This window comes from Ascoidea rubescens, assembly GCF_001661345.1.
Source record: "Ascoidea rubescens DSM 1968 unplaced genomic scaffold ASCRUscaffold_8, whole genome shotgun sequence".
Taxonomy (NCBI): Eukaryota; Fungi; Ascomycota; class Saccharomycetes; order Ascoideales; family Ascoideaceae; genus Ascoidea; species Ascoidea rubescens.
The window spans coordinates 396,270-408,392 of NW_017962920.1; the positions used below are offsets into that span (position 1 = coordinate 396,270).

The 12,123-nt window shown below is 31.8% G+C and overlaps 5 protein-coding genes and 1 non-coding gene across 6 annotated transcripts; 3 read left to right on the forward strand and 3 right to left on the reverse strand.

Moving 5' to 3' along the window:
* Positions 1 to 660: 660 nt before the first annotated feature.
* ASCRUDRAFT_70930 (leucine-rich repeat domain-containing protein) lies at positions 661 to 1,425 on the forward strand (the record flags this gene model as incomplete). The annotated part of the gene is made up of 1 exon (XM_020191863.1): positions 661 to 1,425. One exon carries the CDS (start codon positions 661 to 663, stop codon positions 1,423 to 1,425), a length of 765 nt encoding a protein of 254 aa, XP_020046721.1.
* On the forward strand, positions 1,378 to 2,407 carry ASCRUDRAFT_76406 (uncharacterized protein). The gene has a single exon (XM_020193454.1). The coding sequence runs from the start codon at positions 1,684 to 1,686 to the stop codon at positions 2,233 to 2,235; it is 552 nt and encodes a 183-aa protein (XP_020046722.1). The 5' UTR covers positions 1,378 to 1,683; the 3' UTR covers positions 2,236 to 2,407.
* A 455-nt stretch (positions 2,408 to 2,862) lies between these two features.
* Positions 2,863 to 5,760, reverse strand: ASCRUDRAFT_76407 (uncharacterized protein). The gene has a single exon (XM_020193455.1). It carries the CDS (start codon positions 5,583 to 5,585, stop codon positions 3,039 to 3,041), a length of 2,547 nt encoding a protein of 848 aa, XP_020046723.1. The 5' UTR covers positions 5,586 to 5,760; the 3' UTR covers positions 2,863 to 3,038.
* Positions 5,761 to 6,794: 1,034 nt separating this feature from the next.
* Positions 6,795 to 8,781, reverse strand: ASCRUDRAFT_8641 (uncharacterized protein; the record flags this gene model as incomplete). The annotated part of the gene is made up of 2 exons (XM_020194925.1): positions 6,795 to 6,855; positions 7,835 to 8,781. 2 exons carry the CDS (start codon positions 8,779 to 8,781, stop codon positions 6,795 to 6,797), a joined length of 1,008 nt encoding a protein of 335 aa, XP_020046724.1.
* Positions 8,782 to 9,571: 790 nt separating this feature from the next.
* Positions 9,572 to 10,999, forward strand: PIB1 (phosphatidylinositol-3-phosphate-binding ubiquitin-protein ligase; the record flags this gene model as incomplete). The annotated part of the gene is made up of 3 exons (XM_020190638.1): positions 9,572 to 10,145; positions 10,455 to 10,652; positions 10,821 to 10,999. The coding sequence occupies 3 exons, from the start codon at positions 9,572 to 9,574 to the stop codon at positions 10,997 to 10,999; spliced, it is 951 nt and encodes a 316-aa protein (XP_020046725.1).
* Positions 11,000 to 11,670: 671 nt separating this feature from the next.
* On the reverse strand, positions 11,671 to 11,742 carry ASCRUDRAFT_t104. The gene has a single exon. It is a non-coding gene; the product is annotated as a tRNA-Glu (tRNA).
* Between the last annotated feature and the right edge of the window lie 381 nt (positions 11,743 to 12,123).

A 12,123-nucleotide genomic window follows, 5' to 3' on the forward strand; every position in this document is an offset into this window, starting at 1 on the left:
ATAAAGATCTAGAAGCTTACCAAATATTAGGATTTTATTTTGTTGTTCAAAGTAGCATGAAAACAATACAATATTTAAAGTTGCTGTCAAAACGATAAAAAGTCTTGTTTTTTTGCTTGAGTCCACGCATTTCAATGCAGACTTGCATCAAAAAAGTGCGGGTACTTGCGTATATTTGCGTATATTACCTTTTGTTGTTAAAGATATCTGCCATATAAATGTAGAGGTAAATACTTTAAATTTCAGTTATAATGAATATGTTTATTATATTCTTATCCTTCAGAAAACGTATCCGAAATAAACTTTGCAATGACCAGAAACAACAGACAGAATGTATTGGACGGATTACCTCCTCACATTCTCAATCACATTTTCCACCAACTTTCATTTCAACATATATTTGTGTTTATATCCCCAACAAATCCAATTATCAAGACAGCATGCTTGAAAGCTATATTTAAACGTGTTGAATTGATTTCATGTCAACGAGAATATTTTCCTTTAAGTATAGACGAACAGGTTTGTCAAAAGTGTATAAGATTGAATCTTAGAGACGCTACGCTTTTTACAAAGTATTTAAATCAATTCTCTAGAACTATATATCTTAAAATAGATTTACCAGATAGAAACTTATTGAATAATCAAAATCATATAATCGCAATGCTAGCCTCTGCTAAAAAAATCTTGATTCTAGTTCGTTCAATTTCGTTTTCTAAATTGCATTCTCCTTATCCACTGCCTGAAGTACTTAATGAATTCTGGAGATGCATGTCATCGATGAAAAATATGCTACTTTTCCATAGACAAACATTAAATGAAATAACAATTGATTTTCATTATATGATGATGATATTTAATTGCCTTGATAGAAGCTTGATTTATCCTAACCAAGTATTTGAAAGCCCAAGATATAAATTTGATTCTCAATTTCTCTTCTCAGATAAATATGTTAATTATGGCTTATTTGATTTAACAAAACTAAAATTGGATGGCATGAATCTTAATGAAATTGGGTCTGGTGTTTTAAAATTGAATAATTTAAAACATCTCCAAATGAGAAGAAATAACTTCGGCAGTTTAAAAACAACTCAATTCCCTGATAATATAAAACATTTGGATTTAATTTTGAACGAGATCACGAGTATTCAAAATGTTTTATTTCCCAAGAACTTAGTTACTTTGTCATTAACTAGAAACAACATAAAAACATTTAGAAATCTTATTGGATGTGAAAATCTACTCAAACTTGATTTATCTTATAATTCTATTACAAAAGTTAGTAATGTATCCCAATTCAAGAAATTAAGAATTCTTAACTTGCAGTTTAATTCAATCAAATGTATCAAAAACTTAAGTGCTTTATCAAACCTAGAAGAATTGTATCTTACTAAAAATTCAATTCAAAATATTAAAACCCTTAAATAATTATCAAATTTGAAAGTTTTAGATTTATCTTACAACTCTATTGATAGTATTGATAACTCTTTTTATGGCTTTATTAGTTTACAAACACTAATTATAGGAAATAACCATATCACTAAAATTGAAAATTTAGATTGTTTGACAAAATTAGTTTCCTTAGATCTATCAAAAAATGGAATTCGGGTACTTGAAAACATCGAAAAATTGGTAAATATGACCAACATCAATTTATCTCATAACCGTATTAGTGATTTGTAAATCATGGAAAATGAGACAAATTTAAAGAACTTATCCGAAGTGAATTTATCCAATAACAATATATCTAAAATGGACAATTTAAGGTGTTTGAGTAATCTAAATTCTTTGGACTTATCAAATAATTCAATAGAAATACTAGTTCCACTAATCCAATTAAACAGTTGTTCACATATCAATTTGAATTCCAACAATATCACACGTATTGAGGTTGAATCAATTGTTCATAAGTTTTATTCGATGTTTAAAAGAATTGGGAGAAAGCAATCAACTTTTCCTGTTCAAAATAATGCTGAAATGATATTAAATTTAAGTTCAAATCCTCTTAAACAATTGAATGGGATATCAAAATGGAGCGATCTAGCTCACTTGATTTTGCCGGATAACATATCGCGTATTAATAAGAGAAATCTCGCACAATTACCGAAAATGAAGGAAATAGAATGTTCAAAAATGATCTTATTTAATATCAAAAAGCTAAAGAAAAAATACCCAGATATAAAAATAAAATTTTTTGAGGAGCACCCATTAAAAACCTGTCGGAACCACTTCATTTAACTATTTATGTAATCTCCAAAAGATTGACACTTCTGCAACTTGTGCTGTTCCTATTTCCATTCATACTCTCTTCTTCATTTCCATCCTGACTTTATCGATCCCATTGGGCCATATCATGTATTCGAAGCCCATTTTTCTAGTTGGTTTGAGGTTTCCATCTTGAGCTGTTATTCTCTTTGGATTACAAAAACTTGGATTATATTCCACAACAAATATAATCCAACTTTTTAATCTCTTTTTTGTCTTTAGTCTGAATTCCGAGATAGAATAACCTCGTATGTAGTTTGGAGTCACCTGATTGACATTTTGTTCACCTCGAAACTCATTTTGACTTTTCTTTTTGAAATTAAAATTTGCTGCATTTTTCGTTTTGCAGTTTATAATTTACTTGTATCTATTTACTTAAAACACTGCTCAATTCAAGTATATATTTATCAGAAAACAATATAAAAAATCATAGAATCTATTCACGCTAAATAAGAAACAAGCGAGAGAAAGCAGAAAAGAAGTAAAAACAGCAATAGCATCGTTAAATAATACACTAAAACCATAAAAATACAATACCAAAATTTATAATATTTCAAAAACTAAAATTTTTAAAAATTTTAAAAAATAAAAAAGCATCAGAATTTTTCCCAAAAATAAAAAAATAAAATCAAAAAGAAAGCTAAAAATTAGTTTATCAAGATTCATAAAAGAAAAGAATTTATGTTATAAAAAAATGGAACAAACACTTTGAAATAAAAAGACGGGCTCTAAAAAAAATGATACAATCATGAAAGATCATAAATGATTAATTTTGTTTAGAAGTGTCTAGAAACTGGAATATTTGGTGAAGGATATGTTTCTATTGGTTTTTGATCACCTCCTTCAGTGATCATACCTAATTTTTTTGAGAGATCAAATCGACTATTTTCCAATGATTTTCTTGAGAAAATGGGGGACTCCACTAATCTTTCATTAGAACTCGAATTGGAATTGGAATTAAAACTGGGATTATAGTTTGAATTAAAAACTGGATATGGACTTGAAGTAGGACCCGAATTTGAATTTGACCTTGAAAAAGTTGAAAAAATAGGTGAGTTTAAATTTGAATAGTTGTCTAATGCTGGAGATTGTGGATTTGATGAACCTCTAAAATAATAAGAATCTAATGAATAATTTTCATTTGATGAAACCAAACTGGTTCTGCTGTGGTTTTTTTCCAGGAATCTCATATCAACAGAGTTGCCCACACTTTCATTACTGTTGGTGTTATATAAATTTTTGTAATATTTGATAGATGTACTTATATTTTTCTTTATCGTTATGGCATTTAAATTTGTATTGGCAGAGCTCATTGAATTGGAGACTTTATGAGAACAATCTTGTTTAGAATCTGATGGATTTGGAATGAATATGTTAGATATGAGATCACCGTTTCCTCCATTGTTTCTGATTGGAATTGAAATTGGTGTTGAGATTTTGTTTGGATTCTGGATTGGTGAATCAGATAATTCTGGATTGTTAAGCTTGGACAACGATTTTAAATTTAATTGGCTGTTTACAGGAACTAAATATTCCTGACTTTTAAAACAATGTTTTAATAATGGAGTTGAAACAAATTCGCGATTAGGTGGTGAATCTAAATTGGGAATTGAAAGAGTTGATGATCTTGAGTTAATACCTTCAGTGAACCATGTTTTTGAAGCTGGGGAAGACCAATCATTTGAGCTTAAGAAGGGCTGATTTAAAACTGATTCATTGTTTTCGCTTTTAGTTAAAGTTGAAATTGAATTATTGTGATGAGATAAGTTTAATGATGGTTTAAGAGTTGGAACCTCTTCATTTTGTTTCATCAATTTTGATGATAATGAAGGTTTTGAAATGTGGAAATGGTTTGAGAGGTTGTTTTTGGTATGAGTTTGAGCTTTTGACTCAAAGTCATCGCTGGCGTTAATATTGTTGTTTGTGTGATTGATGTTGTTATCTATGTTGTTGCTTAGTTCAAAGCCATCTTGATTTAGAATGGGGCTTGTTCTCAATGAAGAAGAATTTGAGTATCTACTGCTTGACATTGATAATTTTGAGAGAGATGAAGTAATTGAATGAACTGAGTTAATTTTTCTTACTATTTTTGGGCTTGATTTTTTTGATTTAAGGGAGGATTGAGAGAATAATGAGTTTATTGATTTTTTAGTTTTTAGTTTTTGATTGGAAGAATTATTTAGAGAAGAGAGTTTTTTGTGAGTAACAGAAGAGGTGTGTGAGTGATCTAAAGAAATGGAAGTATTTGCAGAGGATTTGGAGGATAGAGTGTTGAAGATTGATTCGTTATTTGATTCAATGGTTGAAGTTGATAGAGCTGCTTTTTCATGGTTTGGAATTGAAGTTGTTGAAGAGTTTAGGAGGATACTGTTTGTTCTTAGATTCAAAGAAGAGGTGTACGTTGGAAGGTGTTTTGAAGAGTTGATACTATTGAAGGAATAGAAGGAGTTTGTTGAGACGTTTTGAGGTAAGAATTCGACGGGGACAGTGTCTATAGGATCATAAGATTTGATATTATTCTGGGGAGAGGTAGCGCAGAATGAGAAGCCTAATTCTGGGTTGATTGAATTTGGATTCAAGTGCAGATTTGAATTTGGATTTGGATTCAAATACAGATTTGAGTGCAGATTTAAATGCTGATTTTGATTTTGATTTTGATTTTGATTTTGATTTTTGTTTTGATTTTTGTTTTGGAATTTATTGTCTAATTTTTCAATTTGAGATTTAATTGTATCATTTTGATCATTTACATGGCAAATGTGATTAAAGTTGAAAGGAGTTGAAATTTCTGATACTTCAGAAGATTCCCTTTTTTTATTGAAGAAACGAGAAGATTTGCGTTTTAGGGATTTCTTTTTCTGTTTTAGATCAGAATTGTTGATCATGTTTATGGAATCAGTGGTGTTGTTATTGAAAGGAATATTTGATTGAGAGATGTTAGAATGGGAAAGATTTGAGTGGGACATGTTTGAGTGGGACATATGGGGAACTGATATAGAAGGATTAGATATGTGGGATTGAGAAATATTTTTACTCTTTCTGGAGAAGCTTTTGTGATTAATTTTGATTTTGTTTTTAAGATTTTTTTTAATGAGATTTGATTCATTTTCAGAGGAAGAAGAGTCGTTGAAATCTAGAAAGGAGTCTTCTTGCATTGTGTTTAGGTCGAAGGAGGATTTGTTTGTGTTATTGATTGACATGAGGGAGATGTTTCTTAAGTTATTTATGTTGATGTTGTTATTGATGTTATTGTTGTTTGGGATGGATGAGAGGGAGATGTTTGAAAAAGAGTTGTTGTGATGGATGAGTTTATTCTGGTTCATTTTGAGTGATAAATAATAATTGATAAATTATAATTGAAAATGATTATTATGTAGTTAGGGTTTGTTTTTTTTATTTCTTTTTTCTATTTTTTATCTTTTTATTTTTGACTGAGTTATTGAGATTGGAGATGAAGAGAAGTTTATATATATAAAGAAAAAAAGAAAAGGAAAAAAAAAGAAAAGAGAAAAAAAAAAAGAAAAAGTAATTTAGAAATTAAACTTAAAGACCCAAAGGGGATATAATTGAAGTAGATAAATAATAAGAGGATTTTTAATTGTTAAGGGGATTAAAAAAGATGATAAATATGAAATATAAAATATGAAATATGAAAAATGTAGGAATAATTTTATTAATAAGATTCTTTCCAAGTTAAGTAGAATGAGAGGATATGATCTTAATAGGAGGAAAGCAGGTAGATAATTAGGATAGTTGAGGTAATTTAGGTAATTTAGGTAATTGGGTATTGGAATTGATTGGAATTGGATTGTAAGTGGTTGGATAAGTGGTTGGAGTATAGATTTGGAAGTAAAGTAGGAAAGTAGTTGAGTAAAGAAGTTTTGGTTTTTTAGTGTGAATTTAATGTAATATATATGAATTACAAGAGGAAGAGAAGAGTTAAAAAAAGGCAGAGAGATAGTTAATTGTGACAATTGCAGTTGGAATCAGAATAACTGAGGCAATTGGATTTTATATTAGTATAAAAAGGCCAAAGAAGGAAAAGAACAAGAAGAACAAGAACAGAAAGAAAGAAAACAAACAAAAAAGACGAGAGTTTGATATAAAGATGGTTATAGTAAATAATGAAGAGGTATTGAATAGATATTGAATGAAATAAGATAATATTAGTAAAAGTTGTGATATGGTTTTATCTGTTAATGGAGAAAGTTAGAACAAATTTTAAAAGAGCAACTTTGGAGGTTTTGCCTTTAATAATTTTTTGGATATGAATGGGATTTTCAGAGAAATGTTTTTTTCAGATTTATTTTATCTTTCGTTTTCCAGAGAGTTTCTCAGAAGTTTCTCAGAAGTTTGTTGAAAGTACTTTGAAAGTACGTTTGAGTTTTGGATAACAAGTTGGGAAAAAAGTTACCAGAATCTTTTGCAGAGTCGTTGACAACCTTTTTTTGAAAAGAAAAGGAATAGCAGCCTTTGCAAAGAAAGCAGTGGAACAAGCTAGGTCCAGAGGATTAGCAGAATATTATATCGGATTAAGACGCAATAGCAGTAGCAGAATAAAAGGATGTGTTGTTGTTGGAGTTTCGAGCAGATCTGGAGTTTTTGAAATGGAATTGTGAAGTAAGTTGCAAATCAGCGAGAAATAAGAGGTTGAAACTGTAACTTTGGAGGTACCAGCGAGTACTGGGTGGTGTTGGTTGTTTTCAGATGTGTTCCAGTTGGGTTGTTTCTGAAGCTGTTTCTGAAGCTGTTTCTGAAGCTGTTTCTGAAGCTGTTTCTGAAGCTGTTTCTGAAGCTGTTTCTGAAGGCTCTTCCTCTTTCGTTGTGTTTGGAGGTTTCGAAACAGCAGACGAGAAGCGTTATATAAAAAGCACCTTCTTTCTCTCTTTTTTCTCTTTTCTCTTTTCCTTTGCGTTGTTCTGCCGCTGTTTCTCCATCGCTTCGCTTCGCGTGTTGTCTCTGGCCGCATCTCACTGCGTTGTTTGCGCAAAGCTCAAACACGGCCTGCGTTGTGGGGCCACCGCCGGTCACATTCCGTAGCCCTAACCCTGTGCTTCTCGTGTACAGTCTCTCCGCGCCCGTACCACGCCTGCGTCCAGCGCGCTGAACTTGTTTGGCTTTTCTGTGCTCGCAGTTGCGTACAGCGTTCTGCGACTGTGCGCGCGGCTTATAAGAGGCCCAGCAGCCAGACTCCCGCTCGCACAGGGGCATTCTGCGGCAGACAGGTCTTCCGCCGTTCTGTGTCGGCTGCTCGGGCAAATTGTGTCCTGAAACAGAAGGGATATAGGGTTAAGCTGATCAGGTGGCTCAAGCGTCGGAGTCAGCGGCCTCGAACGGTGCAATTCTGCCCCATTGGGCCTTGGTCACAAAAGCAGAAAAGTGCCCCATTAGGAAGCTCCATCTTGTAGAGAAAAGGGAAAGGGAAAAGAAAGAGTTAAAGCAGTGAAAGTAATGAGAGAAAAAGTGAAAGCAATAAAAAAAAGTGAAAGTAATAAGAAAAAAAGTAAAAGAAACAAAGAATCAGAGTCACCTCCTTTTCTTGTTCAATATAAAGCTCATGACCCGGGCCAACTCCTGTTTTGCACCCTTTATGTGTTGGTACATTTTAAATCCCATTTTGTATGTTATGCTCTTCTTAAGTGCTTCCTCGGTGGAGTTGACGTTGCAGTAGATCTTGATTCCGATATATGGAAGCACCTTTACTGGTAACATGAACATAAAATTGAAGTAAATAAATGGCAACTCATAAAGCAAATTGGTAAGAAATCTGGTTTTCTCATAGTAGTTTCTCTTAGCTGACTCTGCCTGTTGTTTTTGCTTATGTTGACATGTATTCCTTTTTGAATTCTTACTACCAATATCATTTCCATTATGGTTTTCAGTATAAATTTCAGTGTAATCCTCAGTATAGTTGCTGCTCTTCAGCCCATTGCAACCGTTATCAAAATATTCATAATTAGAATTAGAATTGTAATTATAATTATAATTATAATTACATTCACCGATGTTTGTTTCTATTGTATCTCCTAAATTTTCTTTACCTTCGGGAATTGGTGACGAAGAGCAAAAAAAGTTACTTTTCCCATTAAATGGAGATTGAAGCGTTGAACCAGAATAATAATTATTATCCTCATTCTTCTTATTTCTATTATTATTCCTCATATTATTACTCGCATTAATAATTTTCTGATTGCAATTGCCTTTAAAATATTTTCCACTTCTATTCATATTTTCCATTTCACTCAAATACACAAATAAGTTTTTCATTATCATATCTTGTTTATCGATTTGTCTTTTTAGCTTTTCACTAAACATTAAATTTCCATTCAATTGACTTTCAACATTTTTCATATTTTCTATGCAATCATTCAAACACTTCATTAACGGGTAAATTTCTCCATTTTCATTCTTGTTTTCATTCTTATTCTCACTTTCATTCCGAATACCTTTTCCCCAATTACACTTCATCCTTTTCCCAAACCTTTCAACGATATCCTTCGCTGCTTTCAAATCGTCCATTTCATTTACAAAACACAATTCAAATATCCGCAATCCCCAGATTAACGCCATTAAATACCGTTTATCACTCACCATACTAACCAATAAAATGGTTGGAACAATTGAAATGGAAACCACCTTTAAAATATTTTTCATTCTCTCAACTCTACTCATCATAACTTGTTTTATTCTCTACTTCACCTCAGCCCAACTCAGCTCAACTCAATTCAGCTGGCACTTTCTTATTGAGATCAAATGTCTTGGGTCATATTCCTCAATGTGTCCTCCTTTCGCTAAACCTCCCTCTCTTTCCATGCTTCTTATACTTTTGCACTGTTCCACCCTGACGCTTTTTCTCTTTTTCTCTTTTTCTCTTTTTCTCTTTTTCCCGTTTGTGCTTCAAAGCCACAGCAACGGCTCTCCTTCTCGCTTTTTCCAATTATTCCACGCTTTTCCAATTTTCACAATTCCCTCCCAAAAACAATACCACCATTACCAAATTGTGCATGTGAACGCCTACTTACGCACACAGCACGTGCCTTCCAAACGCTTTCACAATTAATTGGCCCATTTTACGAGCTTTTATTACCTTCTTTTCTTCTATCACCTCCTTCTCCATTTCCTATTCCATTACTTTTATCAATCATCTCCCTTCCTTCCCCTTCCTTCTGTTTCTTCTGTTTCTTCTGTTTCTTCTGTTTCTTCTGTTTCTTCTCTCTTCTTTTCTTCTTAATCCCTTTCACACCTTATATCCTGCTTTTTCTTTCACCATTCTCTTATCTTATCTTATCTTATCTTCTCCATCTCAACAATGTCAAACTCACCACTAGATCAGTCAACTCAAATTTACTCATGGCAGCCTGATAACTCCACAAACAAATGCACTCTCTGCTCAAAGCTCTTTTCTCTTTTCTTCAGAAGACACCACTGTAGAAAATGTGGCAAAATAATCTGCTCAACCTGCTCAAAACATTATACTGACTACCTACCAACAACCTATGTTGTCTCTCCCCCTTCTCAAATGTTTCTAGAAAACCCCCATGTTCCTCACAGAACTTGTGATGTATGTTTCAACGAACTAATAATGATCAAAAGAGCCCTCATACTGGATATCTCCCTACCATCCAACTCAACAACTACAACCTCAACAACAACAACAAACTTATCTCCAGCCACAAATTTATCCAATACAAATAATATCAGCGCCAATAATAACACTCAAACCACAAATACCCTCCTCACTCATCTTTTAAATTCAAATGTCCAATCAAATACTCAAAACAACCCAAATCATTATCTATTCAATGCAAATCACATCACTAACCTAATTAAAACCGATCCCTTTATTGATAACAACTCAACTACAAACACAAGTTTCCTCTCCGGTGCACTCACTGCCACTGCCTCTACAAATGCTTCAAACGCCTCAACTTCCGCTTCAATGAGAGCTAACTATTCAAACTCAAATTATATTCATAACGATAATATTAATAATGATATTCCCAACCACTTTAACAATCTTTCTTTAGATCATATTAGAACTAATAATCCTGTTTATAATGATAACCTAATTGATAACAATATCAACATTACCACCACTACTACTACTACCACTAATATTAATAATGATGATGATGATTTCAACTCTTGTCCAATTTGTGGTTATAGTTTGACTCAATTTCACCAGAATTTAGATAAAGAAAATCACATTAACTCATGTATCGAAAAAGCTCAATTTTCCGGCTCTCCAGATCAAAAAAGACTCATAAATAATAGAATGCTAGTTTATAGAATACCAAAATATGAAAAGATTAAAACTAATAAATTTAATAAATTTAATGAAACTAATAAAACTAATAAAACTAATAAACTTGACCAATTTAATGAGAATAGTAACAATATCCCTTCAACTTCTTTTGATTCCGATTTAAATATCTCAATCAACTTAAATGACCAATACCAATTCAAAAAAGAAAAAGAAAATTCAAATTCTAATCCAAATTCTAATTCAAATTCTAATTCTAATTTTAATTCTAATTCTAGTTCTAAATTCAAATCAGACCAAATATCTCTTCAAAGTAATTTTGAAAATGAGTGTGTCATTTGTTTTGAAGAATTTCGCCCTGGTGATAAAGTAGGCAGATTGGAATGTCTATGTGTTTTTCATTATAAATGTATAAAAGACTGGTTTGATATAAAAGGTCCTGGAGAATGCCCTGTTCATGCTGTTCACTATTAACATCAAAAAAAAAAAAAAATTCTTTTTTCCTGCTGTTGTTTCAATTTCCTTTCATCTGTTTCTTTTCTGCTTTGGTTTTTCTTTTCCTAATCTTTTTAATCTTTTTCATTTTTTTCATCTCTTACATCTCTTTTATCTCTTGTATGGTTTATTTTTTTTCTTTGTCTTTGGAATTCATTTTTTGTTTTTAGTTATAAATTGGTTTACTTTTTCGGATACGACTTTTATTTTATCTCACTTTTCGAATCATCATATTGATTCCCCTTCACGTTCTTTTTGAAACTTGGTTTTCCTTGGTTATTTATCTCTACATATTACTTCATTATCATTCACTATTTAGACTTTTACATATTACATATTAAACTACCTTTACATTCTGATATTTTTAGTACTGATGGATTTTTAATCTTCACTATAAATCCATGCGGGTTCACCATTTTCTACCGCCTTGTGTACGGCAAATCCTTTGGAACTCATCTTAAAATATTCATTAAAACCTGCATTTGTATCGACTGTATTCAACCCAACTTTCATTCAAATCTGAGTGTATTTTTCCAAATAAAAAAAACAACCTCACATCAATCATACAACTCCAAAACTTGTAAAACAACACATTCACAAAAGGATAACAAGATCTAAGTGTCCCAATCATAAATCTTCAAAAAAATTTATTCCGATACCGGGAATCGAACCCGGGTCTGCACGGTGAAAGCGTGCCATGATAGCCATTACACTATATCGGATACTCATAAACTTGTAAATTTGATATAAATTTGATATAAATATTATACTAGAAAGATTGATTTGGACGAAAAAGCATGGGATTTTTAGTCTTAGTGTTTATTTCCTTATTATCTTTGTAGGTTTTTTTCCTGGAAGACCAAGTTTTCCTACACATAGTTTAGAACTAAGTAGTTGGTCTTAGAATTAAGAAGTCAGTTTTTCTTTAGTTATTAAAAAGCGTTTATAGTTACTATATAGGTCTATGAGCCCCATATGACTGGTTCGTGGTCACAGAATATTATTATTACTTATTGATTTGCTTTCTGCTATTTGTTTGTGGTATTTAACCTTTAATTTCTTAAAAAAAGATTGAAATTTAATTGGAATTTAAGATCATAAGC

Bases quoted from the DNA above. Each gene is read 5' to 3' on its own strand.
- ASCRUDRAFT_76406 (XM_020193454.1), top strand. From the start codon at position 1,684: ATGGAAAATGAGACAAATTTAAAGAACTTATCCGAAGTGAATTTATCC.
- ASCRUDRAFT_76407 (XM_020193455.1), bottom strand. From the start codon at position 5,585: ATGAACCAGAATAAACTCATCCATCACAACAACTCTTTTTCAAACATC.